Here is a 15176-nt window from a genome sequence, read left to right on the forward strand (position 1 = left end):
CCCAGGCTGGAGTGCAGTGGCCGGATCTCAGCTCACTGCAAGCTCCGCCTCCTGGGTTTACGCCATTCTCCTGCCTCAGCCTCCCGAGTAGCTGGGACTACAGGCGCCCGCCACCTCGCCCGGCTAGTTTTTTGTATTTTTAGTAGAGATGGGGTTTCACCGTGTTAGCCAGGATGGTCTCGATCTCCTGACCTCGTGATCCGCCCGTCTCGGCCTCCCAAAGTGCTGGGATTACAGGCTTGAGCCACCGCGCCCGGCCGTCTAGGACTCTTAACTCATGTAACATAGCGACTGCCTGATTAGCTCATCAAGAACGGAAAAAATATTCGTTCTCTAAAAATAAAAACTCAAAATAAGCAACCCATAAGAAGAAGTCACCGAAAGTAATTTGCGAGAACCAGAAAAAAGTATGTCATCTTCTAAATGCCCTAGAGGCACAGTATTATTCCCAGCAGTTCTCAATAAATGCAAGTCAGTAAATAAAGAACAGGTCTTCCCAGCTAACATTTTCTAATAGAATGTGAATTAGGAATGAGGAAGTGAAAAACGAAATTTAGCAAGGTCTTTGTCATCCCCTTGAGTAAAGATAATGACTTCAACTAAAGATAATGGCTAAAGATAAAATATAAAAACTAAAGACTAAAGATAAAGATAACACTAAACTAAAGATAGTGACTCTGAATTTGATGATCTAACAAGTACAAATGATCCCCAAATTACCACACCTCGACTTAACAGTTTTTTGACTTTATGATGGGTTTATTGGGGTATTAAATGCATTTCTGACCTAAAATATTATAAGTCAAGGAGCACCTGTAGTTCCTTTGCTTAAGAGATACACGGTCTAAATCTGTAACTCTTCATACATGTGCCAGGAAATGCACGAGCCCTTCAGCCTGCTATAGTACTTCATAGCCAGTCCTACCTATTCCATTACTGCCAGGACCCAAAGTCCCCCTATACTCGGGAAATTAGCACATCCCAAGGTTAAGTGGGCCTCCTTCAGACATACACACCTGCTCATGTGAGCATGCATGGGTGCCTTGGGGAAAGCTTTGAGAAGCACTGGGCAGATCTCTGTTTTTGTTGCCAGCTGAGCCCACCCGGAGGGTGCTGGGAAATGATTAATGATGGGCTAAGCTGGACGCCCAGCAGCCCCACACTCACTTCTAAGCCAACGGAGTCAATGTTTTTCTGCATTTTTTTCTGGAAACTTCCAGCACTTGCTTCACCATTTGAGGGGCAAGGGGCTCTGTTAACTGTTCTGTTTGTAGCAGAAGAAACATAGAAACCCTAGAGGAGGTGACTCAAGCCAAGCTTTGCTTGGCTGGAGGTCGAACGAGCAGTGTGCTTTCTGGTTTTTGTGTCTGCTGGTCCTGCAGCTCCAAAGAGCAGCTCCCTGAACCCTCCTAACAGACATACACAATTTTCTGATAGAACCATGTATTCAAAAGCAGCCGGAAAACTCCTAGGGAAACAACAGATTGCCCCGAACAGCCCTACTTAGATGGGCGCTGCGAGAGGCATGAGGCCTGACCGAGTTCTGGGGTGTCCACCCTGCAGCAGCAGCCTCTTCGTCCCCAGTCTCCTGCAGGGTGAGAGGGGCCAGTTGGACGATGCCATGGCATCTGGTCTCTTGGGGGATCCTACCCGCTCCCCGGCCTTTGGGCTGCTTCCTAGACAGTGATTCTGAGGACCTGGGACAAATTCCTTTTTTGGACTAACTCAAGACTTCATGTTTATAGTTCTCTTCAGTTACTTGACTATTTACATAGCATGTCTCTGTCTTGAGATGTCGACAGTGCAACATCAGCCCAATATTTACTCCCAAGCATAAACAAGCCCCCACTGAATGTCATTGGCACATGGTTCTAATTGAGGCAGTGTGAAGGGGGTGTGGTGCAAGCACATAGGCATGTGTCTGTGCATTTTCTTTTTCTTTGGAGGAGAAGCGAGGACGCCCTCCCAGCCCAGTTTGCAGGAAAGGTGATAACCCAGTGGCCTCTGGAGGGGTTGCCAGACCTGACGCATTCTCTGAGACATTTCACAGATTGGTTTTCTAAGTGTTTCTGCCTTAGGTCAGAAGTAATGCTCTCAAATAAAAACCATGAGCCCAAAGCCAGTCCTAAAGCAGCAGGCTCTTGGAACAGCCCCAGCTGACACAGGGTTCGAAGCAGCCCTTTTCAGAGGGCTGGCAAACACATTCTGCAGCCTGCCTCTTTGCCACTTGAACAAGTAGGTCCTGGGCCTCCTGGGAAGAGAGGGCCATAGGACTGGCAAAGCAGTCTCACTTCCCTTTGCTCCAAGTCATCTCGGTTTGCAAAAGGGTCAAATGGGAGAGAGAGGGTCTTTGGCAGACAGCAGTGAGGGAGGATGTGGGTCTCTCTCTTTCACTGAGTGGTGGCCTGTATGTTTTGGCAAACTGCAAACAAACAAGGACAGAGCTGGGGAGGGGAGGAGGGTGTGAGGGAGGCAGAGAGAAAGACAGGGAGGGAAGAGCTTGGAGTCCTAAATAAGGGAAGGGGGGTGTCTTTCTTTGAAACACCCCATCATCTTCATTCTTTCCACAGAAACCAGGCTGGCTTATATAAGCTGAAGGTATTTCTTAAAGGTGCAAGTCACACATAAAGTTGTTATCCCTCCTGCACCTCTGAACAATGTAACTTTCTCCTCCTAAACAGGCCTTTATGATTGTCTTGAAGAGGTGCCAGGCCCAGGCATCTTCCAACCCAGTCAGGAGCTGAAGGAAAGGAGAGGGGACTCATTTGGACTTTTCTTCCTTTAAAAGCGTTTCATATTTCAAAGTTTTCTTCCTGCATGGTGGTTTGGCTGGCTACTGTAATCCTCGCACATAAAGTTTAAATTATGGCTCCCAGTGTCTGCTAACATCTCAGCTTTGGGAAAGCTGATTAGGATCCATTTCAGAATTTGAAGAGCTGTCTGGTTAGCTTGGGGCCCTCATTGTGGATTTTGTGTCAGAGCCAGGGCCTGCTGCCGCCAAGCATGAGAGGATGCCTGAGATGCCAGCGGATGGGCTTTCTCGAAGGCCGCCGGGGAGCTGCGCAGGGTCAGAGGCAGATGAGGGGCTGGGCTGGCTGAGTGCATCAGCAGGGAGCCTGGAGCTCAGCTCTGAAAAAGGCACTTGCTGATCCTGTAAGGGCTTTCTGTTTTAGGTAAACAGTTAGTAGCACCACAGTGCATGTGTAGGTGGGGCCAGGGGTTGGTAGCACAGGCTAAGTCCTGCTCACTTTCAGGGCTTTGCTGAAGCTGATTTTCCTACAAGTCTTCAAGACTAGGTGAGGACTCTGTTGCTGAGGTCAGGCACGGTGGCTCACGCCTGTAATCCCAGTACTTTGGGAAGTCAAGGTGGGTGGATCCCTTGAGGCCAGGAGCTCAAGACTAGCCTGGTCAATATGGTGAAACCCCATCTCTACTAAAAATACAAAAATTAGCCAGGCATGGTGGCGCACACCTATAATCCGAGCTACACAAGAGGCTGAGGCAGGAGAATTGTTTGAACCTGGGAGGTGGAGGTTGCAGTGAGCCAAGATCGCATCACCGCACTCCAGCCTGGGTGACAGAGTGAGACTCTGTCTCAAAAAAAAAAAAAAAAAAAGAAAAGAAAAAGACTAGGTGAGGGCTGTTGCTTATCTATCTTTGTCCCTTTACCTAGGGCCTGCCACCTAGTAGGGACCTACTACTCTTAGTCTAGTGAAGGTACTGGCCATCTTGCGAGCATAAAGCATGCAGACCCACAGGCCTGTGTGGTGCTGTGCATGCGGCGGCATGGCCAGCTGCTCCGCTCAGCTTTCAGTACCATGTCATGATTCACGTTTATGCAACACTTTTGGGAACAACCACTTTTGGCTCAGGAGCTCAAGGCAGCAGCAAGTGACCATAGGTGGCAATGCCAAGAGCTACTCTAGAAGGACATTCAAGAGCCACAGTTCTGTAAAGGGAAGAGGACTTCAACACTGTCCCCACCAACCACTGTCTTCAAAGGCCCTTAGTGAAGTGGGCAACCTGTCAGCAGTGGCAGCTGGGTAACACTCAGTGGCTTTCCCCTTGAAAGGAATGGAGGAAGTTACATATGGAATACGGCAATAAGCCAGAAACATTAAGACCTCCCATATAAGTCAAATATGAGGCTGGAGTTTAGGACATCGATCAACAGGTCTTTGGGTTACTGCACCATACTGTCAACGTGATACCAAATCACTATTCACTATACATAACGTATCATTCTTAGGTTGTAGACATGGGAATCAGAGTTGACAAGAGGTCTGCCATTGAAGTTCTAGAAATACGTAGGTCTTTAAAATAATCCTACATTTCAATTGCCCTTTTAACCTCTTATAAAGTCATCACTTAGTTAGCCTTTTAAGGAAAGAAACAATTTTTCCCTAAAGAAATCCCCTCCACCAAGCCCCTTATCACATTACAACATTGCCTGAACAGACTGCACACTCTGACATAAATGCTGCACCAAGATTTTCTATTTGCCTCCTCTTTCCCCAAGGGGTTCCACTGTGATTTTATCTATGCCACTATGGGACAGAGACGAGGTTTCATCTACTTTAAAATAGAACAAAACTTCTAGTTAGGCAAATTTTCATTTGTCATAGTGACTTTTAAGGAAAAGACACGGTGGCTCACACCTGGAATCCAAGCACTCTCGGAGGCTGAGGCAGGCGGATTGCTTGAGGCCTGGAGTTCGAGACCAGCCTGGCCAACATGGTGAAACCCCATCTCTACAAAAAATACAAAACTTAGCCAGACGTGGTGGCAGGCACCTGTAGTCCCAGCTATGCAGGAGACTGAGGTAGGAGAATCTCTTGAACCCAAGAGGTGGAGGTTGCAGTGAGTTGAGATCACGTTACTGCACTCCAGCCTGAGTGACAGAGTGAGACTCTGCCTTGTTAAAAAAAAAAAAAAAAAAAAAAGATAAAGATTTTGCCCATATTTCAAACACTATGTACATGACAGATAAAAGATAGCCACCAAGCCTTTGCCACTCCTCCCATTGAGAAGCAGTGTCTATTTCCCCTCCCGTGAACCTGAGCTGGCATATGACTGCTTTCACCAACAAAGTAAATGATGCTATGCCAGCTGTGGGCTAGCATTTAAGAGAACTGGCAGCTGTCACTGTGCTCTCTTGCAGCCTAAGCCACCACATAAAAAGTCAGACCATCTGCTGGAAGAACCACATGGAGAGGCCCTGAGTCCACATGGAGAGGGAGAAGGACTTGACCGAATTCAGCCTTCCAGCTGTCCCTACCAAGGTGCCAGGCGTGAGAGTGACGCTGTCTTGGACTCTGAAGACCAGCTCAGCCAGCAGGTAAATGCCACTAAGTGACCTCACTCAATGTCATATGGGGCGGAAGAATCACCCAGCCAAACCCTTCCTGGATCCCTGACCCAGAAATGTGTCAGATGTAATGTTGTTTAAAGCCACTCAATTTGGGGGCAGTTTGTTATGCAGCATAGCTCGCTGGTATGACACAACAGCCTGCAATTCAGGCAGCAGCAGCACTAACAACCGTGACATCCTGCAGGAGCGAACTCCTTTGGAGTGCCGCCTAATTGTTTTCTTTTCTAAGAGTCTCTTCCCCAGTATCCCCTAAACCACCATCCTGCATCTTTCTCCCTGCCTGACTCCATGGGAGACATGTGACCCACACTGGGCCGGGTGGATTATCTCCCTGCCAACTCCCTTCCTCCCTTCCAAAGTTGACGGGAGTGGACATTTGACTCGAGCTGGGCCAGGCAGATCCTCTCTCCCAGACATGTGGGACCAGGAATCAGAGGTGGCTGATCATTTTGCATCTGTGGCTAGCAGTCCTTGAGATGTAAGTTTGGAGGGGCTGGAGGCAACCATCTTCCTACGGTGTGTAGGGAAACATACAGAAAGCTGGTCTGCGGTGGGAGGAGAATGATGCGGATGTGTAGCCAAGTAGAGAGAAGGGGCTCCCTTCTGTTGTCCCTCCTTCTGCTGGGCGGGGGCGACAGGGAGTGAGGCAAGCCCAGCCTTGTCTCCTAGCCTCCTCTAAGCACCACTCACTCAGAAAGCCCAACACCAAGCTCCTCCTCTTCCCAAACTAATCTGAATCTTGCCTTCCCTACGCTGATTAAGGGCATCCATCCTTTGTCTGAACTTATCTCAAGGAGATACAGCTATTCTTTTTTTCTCCCTGACCTCTCAAGTCCAGCTGGTCAGCAAACCCTGCCTGTCCTACCTTGACCCATGGCAATGGCCCTGCTCTCGTCCCCGCACTGTCCCCAGATCTCTCTTTCCTTTTAGAGACAGGGTCTTGCTCTACCACCTGGTGCAGTGGTATGATCATAGCTCACTCTAACCTCAAATTCTTAGGTTTAAGCAATCCTCCGGCCTTGGCCTCCCAAAGCTCTGGGATTACAGGCCTGAGCCACTGCACCCACCCCCAGATCTCTCTCTCCACACGATCTGGTCATGCTACCACTCTGCTCACAGACCTCCCATGCTCTCCCTTTGCCCTGGTTAGCGGTGGCCTTCACAACTGTGGCAGACGCTCTTGCTGCAGGTCAGTGACTGCCCTCCAGTGACAGGCTTTACAAGCTGCTCCCCACAAACCCTGTTTATTTTCCCACCTCTTCCTTCCCTCTGGATGGAACCTTCATCTACCCTTCTCTGCCTGGAAAACTCAACCCACACTCAAGGTCAGACTTGAATGACACCTCATTTATGAACTGTCCTCTGGCTTTTGTGTGCTAAGCACAGTGCTAAACATTTTCCCTGCATAACCTCTACATACCAAACTGGAGGTGATGGTCTCCTTTTTACAGAGGAAGAAACTGAGGGTCACAGAAGGTAAGCAACCCCCTTAAGGCCTCATGTCAGGCAAGTGTGAGAGTCAGGATTGCTGCCCACAGCTGTCAGCCTGAAAGCTGCTCTCATCTACCACACTGTTCTCTGTGACCTTTTTTTTTTTTTTTTTTTTTTTTTTGAGACGGAGTCTCGCTCTGTTGCCCAGGTGGAGTGCAGTGGCGCGATCTCGGCTCACTGCAAGCTCTGCCTCCTGGGTTCCCGCCATTCTCTGGCCTCAGCCTCCCGAGTAGCTGGGACTACAGGTGCCCGCCACCTTGCCCGGCTAGTTTTTTGTATTTTTTAGTAGAGATGGTATTTCACTGTGTTAGCCAGGATGGTCTCGATCTCCTGACCTCGTGATCTGCCCGCCTCGGCCTCCCAAAGTGCTGGGATTACAGGTGTGAGCCACCGCGCCCGGCCTCTCTGTGACCTTTTAATCCTCTCTCCTCCTTGGGGGTAAGGGAGGGGAACTCATGGCACCTTCTTCTCAGTTTCCAGAGCAGTTACTGTGCAGCACTCACCACCCTCCATTATGCCTGCAGGTCTGCTGCTAGGTGGTGAGGTGGTCAAGGGCAGGGAAGGGCACATTTATTGCTGCATCCCAGTGCCTAATCCAGGCAAAGCAAGGACTAGGGCAAAGCAAATGTTCGAGAAATGTGAGCTGAAATGAGATACTGCTCTGGGTTGACTAGCAAAGCCGTTTTGACCCAGGTGACCTCATTCAACAGCCTCCTCAAAGCTTTCTTGCCATCCGGTAGTTACAGCAAGCCCTGGTCTGGGCACACGGTGTGTCCCTGGTGGCCGTGACTGCCCTCTCCCTCCCAGTCTGTGGCAGAGGGCAGAGTGTGCCTTCTCAGGTCCTGGCTCTGTGGATCCCACACAGCTGGGTGACCTCAGGGTTCTGCCCACCCATGACAGCATCTCCTGCAACCATGCTTTCTTTAAACAAACACAGCAAAAGCAAGGCAAAGCAGGTGGCGGGCTGGAGGAGGCAGGGGTTGTGCAGAGAAGACGGGCACCCCTGAGGGGCAGAGCCAGGTGGGGTGGCCAGAAGGAGGGCATGCAGGCCACAAGGGGAAGTGGGGCTCGGCCACAACACTCCCTGCTCTGTGCCCTGTCTGGTTCCACACACCCAGCCATACAGGACACAGCTCCTCTCATTTTAAGAGCCCATATAAAGGCAGAAGGAAGTCTCACACACACACACACACACACACGCACACCCACACCCACACACACTCACGCACCAAAGCCCTCAATCAGCAAGAAACCTTGTCTTTTCAGATCCCAAACACTGAGCAGGCTTTGTTCTCCACCCACAGACCAGAGGCTGTCTCAGCAGGAAGGAGCTGGAGTTGGAGAAAAGGGAGAATTAAGAATCTATCTGGCAATGTGGATTAAATAAACAACAAATTGGCAGATTGTTTTTAAAAGGCAACATCCACTATTGGCAAACAGACATTTCTGATACATTGCTTGTGGGAGGGTGAATCAGCATGACCTTTCTAGAGGGCAATTTGCAATAGTAATAAAAGGCTTAGGCCGGGCGCAGTGGCTCACACCTGTAATCTCAGCACTTTGGGAGGCTGAGGCGGGAGGATCACCTGAGGTCATGAGTTCAAGACCAGCCTGGCCAACATGGCAAAACCCCATCTCTGCTGAAAATACAAAAAAAAAAAAAAAAAAAGAAGAGCTGGGCGTGGTGACAGGCACCTGTAATCCCAGCTATTCAGGAGGCTGAGGCAGGAGACTCGCTTGAACCTGGGGGGCGGAGGTTGCAGTGAGCTGAGATCACTCCACTGCACTCCAGCGTGGGCAACAAGAGCAAAACTCCATCTCAAAATAAATAAATAAATAAAATTTTAAAAAGGCTTAAAATACGCATTCCTTTTGATGGTGATTCTATTTCTAGGCTTTCATCCTAATGACATAATGAAAGATTTGTGCAAATATTTGGCTCCAAGGATATTTACTGTGGTGCTGTTAAAAGAAGTGTGAAACCAGGAGCAACCTAAATTCCAGTATCAGGGGACTGGATGAGTAGACTGCAGACACTCTACAGCTTTAAGATGTGCTGGAAACGTGCTTTGAACAATATGGAAAGATGTTCGCAGTACTGTCTTCAGGGAAAAATAGGAATATGTTTTTCCCAGATTAATAAATCAAATCCAGGCCAGGTGTGTTGGTTCACGCCTGTAATCCCAGCTTTGGGAGGCTGAGGTGGAAGGATAGCTGGAGGCCAGGAGTTCAGGACCAGTATGAGAAACATAGTGAGACCTTATGTTTACAAAAAATAAAAAAGTGAGCCAGGCTTGGTGCATGCCTATAGTCCCAGCTACTTGGGAGGCTGAGCAGGAAAATGGCTTGAGCCCAGGAGTTAGAGGCTGCAGTGAGCTATGACTGTGCCACTGCCTTCCAGCCTGGGTGACAGAATAAGACCCCACACTTTAAGAAAAGGAACCCATTGCTTTTAAATTTAGAAGTACTTCACCTGAAAATAAGTTGAGTATATTACTGTGAAATTTAACTAACACACTATTCAAAAATAAGTTGATGCTATGAGAATGCCTGGCCTATATCTATATATGCAGAGAAAAAGGTCAAAATGAGACAACGCTATGCTCATCATGGTTATTTCTGGGATGTGAACTTCTGGTGTTTTACAGCTTTTTTTGGTAATTGATATGTTATCATGTTTGGTCAATAAATACATTTTTTTTGTAATCCCAAATAAATTAGTTGTTTTATTTTAAAATATCCATCTATAATACTCTAAGAGGCTGTTTTCACCTACATCTGAAACTTGGAATTCTAGAGAAGTATGGACTTTGGTGTCAGGAAGTTGCAGCTATGGTCCCTGGTGCTGTTTTGGAGCTGAGGACACAGTGGAAACAAGGAAGAGATAGACCTTCATCAGCTAGAGCCTGTGATACCATTACCGATGAATAGAGAGGCTCTGAAGGAAAAGGACTCCGGGTCTCTGAAAGCAGAGTGTGAGGCAAACAAATCATCCTAGACGTGAGGATGAGGACACCCCTTTCTCCTTGAGTGATGCTTGAGGCAGGATAGGTCTGCACCCTGGGCCACCTCCAGATGAACCACCATGAGGTTGGGAGAAGTTCTGATGAAGCTACTCTGGATTGTAACCCATCTCAGTTACTCAAGTTTTCTGGTCAGAAATCTTCCTCTTATTCCTTAGAGGAAAAGAAGGAAGAATTGCCTTCTGATCTTTCTTCAAGCAAATGGTAAATCTCCCTCTCCTGCCAGTTGCTCCCCAGGCTTCTGTTTTGGAGTTAGGTTCTCACCATCCTATGTTAGGACTCTAAGGGAAGGTAAGAGAAGATAGTACTGAGACTTTTGCCCTCCCTCTGAAGTGCTCCAAATCCTTAGTTGTGGATGGCCTCAAGGGGAGCCAAGATTCTACTCCCTGCCTGAAGTGTCAATATCCTTCGCTGTACCAGTGCCATGAAGGAAGCTCTAACAGGATACTCCTTCCTCCCTGGAAAGGCAGGAGAGCTGGGCATCCATGGGTGGGGACAATCGCCAGACTCACCTTCCAGAGCAACACAGCCAGCAGCAGGAAGATGAGGATTCCCACCAACAAACTGATGGCGATGATCCAGCCCACGACGTAGCCACGGGGCTCCAGATTGTGCAGGGCCTCGAAGACCACCTAGGAGGCAACGCAACAGTGAAAACATTTCTTTTTTTTTTTTTTTTTTTTTGAGGCAGAATCTTGCTCTGTCACCCAGGCTGGAGTGCAATGACGCAATCTCGGCTCACTGCAACCTCTGCCTCCTGGGTTCAAGCGATTCTCCTGCCTCAGCCTCCCAAGTAGCTGGGATTACAGGTGCCTCGCTAATGTTTTGTATTTTTAGTAGAGACGGGGTTTCACCATGTTGGCTAGGCTGGTCTCGAACTCTTGACCTCAGGTGATCCACCCACCTCAGCCTCCCAAAGTTTTGGGATTACAGGCATGAGCCACTGCACCGGCTGAAAACATTTCCTAAACAGAAGTGCACAGAGCATGATGGAGCCCAGCCTGGGCTTGACATTTGGAGAGAACTACAGAGAAGTATCCAGACCACTGTTACTAATAAATACATAAGCTCCGCTGAACGTTTTTCTGGTTGCAAACTGATGGATTTTTCACTGGCATCTGAAAAGGCACTTGAAATCCAAGCCCTGGGTCTTGAAAGGGTTGTAATGACAACAACCCTGATTTAAATATCATGAAGTGAACAAAAGTGTACTGAAAAACTTAGAGGACACACTATGTTCTTGATTCAGAACAGGTAACAACAATGCACCTTTTGTTTCAGCTTTGAAACAAAAAACACGCGAGTGCTCTGCATGTAAGGCAGCTCTTCTTTCCAAGTGTTCAGCTCAATGTGTCACTTAGAGGAATTACTTGATTAATGCTAGTTTCCCCAGTAGACTGTGGACCCCACAAGGGGTAGGACACAGTCTGTCTTGGGTCTCATGGTAGGGCCTAGCACATTGGAGAAACTTATTCAAGAGGCTGTACCGTGGTTTCCCATGGGAGCCATAGCAATCGGAGCCCATGTCCCAGTGAGCCAAGTTTTCCAAATTTTCCTGAAACTCAGTGGTGTGCTGGAGCTGGCTCATATTAGCTCATGAGAGGCCACTGTGCATCTCTTCCTAACTCTGTACCTAGTGACATTGCAATGGCAGTTTGAAATGGGCTATGGTGGGAGTATTTGGCAAACAAATCAGGGCACCCCTACCCTCCTGCCAGAGAACTGATTGTTAAACATGTATTAGTGCTCACCTCTGATTGTTCCCTTTGGCTCTGCTTTAGCCCCACTGGTCACAGTGGAGTTTAGTTTTGCAGAATGACTGGGCACAATACTGACGTGATAATGCCTAACAATGCTTATTTAACCATTTTAGGGCCTGGCTCCCATCCCTCTCTAAATTTATTGAATATCGTCTGTGTCAGTTCTGTGCTTTTTTTGCAATCTCTTATCTAAGTCATACAACAGCCCTATGAGATCTTCGACACCCATTTTATAGAGGGGGACATGGAGGTCCAAAAAGGATATTTGCTCTAGACTGTGTAGTTCAAATGCACAGTCACGATTTGAACCCAGGTCTTAGCCAACCCCAAACCCCCAAATCTGAGCTTGTCATCACCACACCAGAGTGCCTGATTGACAGTGGCCTTCTTTATAGGCTACCTGTCAACTGAATGAATTACTTACTGGCTCTTCCCTAGTGATGAGGAAAGAAAATGAGACCACCTCTACCTCACTGCCTCCATTCCCACAGCCGGGGTAGGAGAGAGTGTGCGTGCGCCAGGGGGATGGGGCAAATGGACACACAGGCTGCCACAGTTTTTGAGTCTGTTTTCTCATCTGCAAGACAGGAGCAGAACAGTGCCTTGCCAGAGATTGAAAAGGGGTAATGCACACAGAGTCCCCAGCATAGCATCTGTCACAGAGCCTGCCCTTGACAAATGGAGTGTTCCTGTTAGCATCATTGTCATTGCTTGTAGGGAGTTTTTTGAGGTTGTACATGGCTGGCTACTTTTTAGTTTTTATTTTTTGAGACAGAGTTTCTCTCTGTCACCCAGGTTGGAGTGCAGTGGCGCAATCTCAGCTCACTGCAACCTCTGCATCCTGGGTTCAAGCGATTCTTGTGCCTCAGCCTCCCAAAGTGCTGGCATGAGCCACCACTCCCAGCGCTTTTTACTTTTTAAAAATTACTTACTGAAGTCGAATATACATAGAGAAAAGTATAGGTATCCTAAGTGTACAGCTCGCTGAATTTTCACATACCAAATGCTAAATGCACGTGTGTAACCAGCACCCAGATCAAGAAACAGAAGGTGATCACCTCCCTAGAAGCTACCTTCCCCCTTCCTTCCAGTCCCCACCCCCACCAAGGATGTCTAACAGCTTGGATTAGCATCACCTGCTTTTTTGGGACCTTGCTATAAATAGAATGACACTGTATGAACTACAGTACTTGGTTTCTTTTCTTTTCTCTTTTTTTTTTTTTTTTTGAGATGGAGTCTTCCTCCATTGCTCAGGCTGGAGTGCTGTGGCACAATCTTGACTCACTGCAACCTCTGCCTCCTGGGTTCAAGCAATTCTCCTGTCTCAGACTCCCAAATAGCTGGGATTACAGGTGCCTGCCACCACACTTGGCTGATTTTTGTATTTTTCATAGAGACAGGGTTTCACCATGTTGGCCTGGCTGGTCTCGAACTCCTGGCCTCAGGTGATCCACCTGCTTCAGCCTCCCAAAGTGCTGGGATTACAGGCATGTATCTGATTTCTTTCTCTCACTGTTATGTTTGGGAAATTGCTCCAGGCTGTGGCATGTCCACTCTCACTGCTGTATAGTATTCCTCTGTGTGGACATGCCACTATTTATTCATGCTATTATTGATGAGCACATGGAGGTTGTTTCCAGCTTGGGGCTTTTAAAAAGAGCAATTTTCAGACAGTAGGCAATTCTCAGGAACGAATATTTATGGGTAGGAAGTGTGGGACAGAGTGAGCTCTGAAGTCTGTCATCCTAAATCCACTATTTTCTATGTAGTTCAAATGAGCAGCTCTTATCTTTAAAGGCAGACAGATTCATGTCTTTGGGTTCCTGCCCCTAAAAAGCTGTGGATCAAATCACCTCCTGCATTCAGAATCTCTCATGGTGTCTTGTACAGATGAAGTGTGAGGAACTGTTAGGAAAGATGCAGAGGGAAGAGTGCTGGCTTTAATCTGGTCCCGGTGCAACCGTAGGCAACCAACTTTCTCTTTCTCCCTGAAATGGGTGTCTGATAGGGAAATGTGGCAGTTCTGTGAAAGTGCCTGGGTGTGAGAAAAGTTTGCTAAACCTTATTGTTGACTATGAATCAGACTGAAACACTGAGCTCAGTGGGGTTAGCTGTAAAGCCCAGCACCCTGTGCTAACCCAGATGACTTCTTAGGGACACTGACATCTGCATAGCAGCAAAGCCACGTTGGAGGTCTGGTTTTGTGGACACAGAGGTTAAAGTAGCAGCTACAGTTTAGTCTGGCAAGTTCCACAAGAATGCCCTGTCACTTCCCCGGAATGTGGGCTTCATCTCTCTCTTATTATTTTTAGGGATGCTGTCCATCCCCTCGGATGCATGCTCCATGCTTTGGCAGAGCCTGTTCTCTCACATCACAACTCTCAAACTCATCTGTGAGTGATGAGCTGAGCGTCCTGCAGCTCTAGGAAGTCATATCTTAGATGAAAAAACAAAACTCCAAGGAAGGAACAGCAGCATGGACGACATGGAGAGGCAAGAAGCACTGATGATCAGGTCCCGTCGTCACCACCAATGAGCCGGCTGATCCTGGTTAAGCCCCTACACCTTTCTAAACAACTTTTCTCTCCATCCTCTTGTTTCCATCCCAGGTACTTCCTGGCTCACATCTCGTCTTCTCTCACCAGCACTATTACAGGAGGCTTGGAAAGGCCTCCTTGCTGTTAGAGTTGTTTTTCTAAGGCACAGGTCTCATCACATCACTTTTTGGTTTACAGTGTCCATGATTTTCCTTCAGGCTGAGCATCTAATTCAGGACACCAGGGCCTTCATACTCTGGTCTCCTTTCTGCCTTTCCAGCTGCTCCCAGGACACATATTTACATTCTAGCCAGGTAGAGATCTCTCCTCTGTGAGACTGGTGGTCCCCAGCCTCTCTGCAGGCTCCTCTTGCCTCCTGGAATGCCCTTCCCTCCTTGCCCATCTGACAAGCTCATTATTGCTCATCTAAAAATGTTCATACTTGACCAGCCTGGCCAACATGGTGAAACCTCGTCTCTACTAAAAATACAAAAATCAGCCAGGAGTGACGGCATATGTCTGTAGTCCTAGCTACTCGGGAGGCTGAGGCAGGAGAATCGCTTGAATCCAGGAGGCGGAGGTTGCAGTGAGTCAAAATGGCGCCACTGCACTCCAGCCTGAGTGAAAGAGCAAGACTCTGTCTTAAAAAAATAAAAAATTAAAAAAAAAAATGTTCATACCCTTTGATCCATTAATTCTGTACTTGAAAACTTTACTCAAAGGAAAGAAATATAAAATATGGAAAAAGTTTTATGCTCAAAGATGTTCATTGCAGAATTATTTATATTGGGGCTGAATTAGCAATATCCTAAGTGTCTAACATCAGGGCAATAAATAAATAAACTATGGTCGATCACAAAATAGAATATCACAGAACTATTAAAAATGATGACAGTAAAGCTGACTGTCAAAGCATAATTTTCAAAAAGTTAAAAACATGATTCTTATACAAATATATAGTGAATACATGGCAAAGATTTATTTAATTTGTTAT

The 15176-nt window shown here is 47.5% G+C and overlaps 1 protein-coding gene across 1 annotated transcript in view; it reads right to left on the reverse strand.

Annotated features, from left to right (window-relative positions):
• Positions 1–15176, reverse strand: part of ITGA9 (integrin subunit alpha 9) — a 388125-nt gene that overhangs the window by 10325 nt on the left and 362624 nt on the right. The window contains exon 27 of the mRNA XM_025377670.1: positions 10398–10517. Within this exon, the coding sequence (XP_025233455.1) occupies positions 10398–10517 (120 nt within the window). The remainder of the gene's footprint in view (positions 1–10397; positions 10518–15176) is intronic.

Source organism: Theropithecus gelada, chromosome 2 (assembly GCF_003255815.1).
Source record: "Theropithecus gelada isolate Dixy chromosome 2, Tgel_1.0, whole genome shotgun sequence".
NCBI lineage: Eukaryota > Metazoa > Chordata > Mammalia > Primates > Cercopithecidae > Theropithecus > Theropithecus gelada.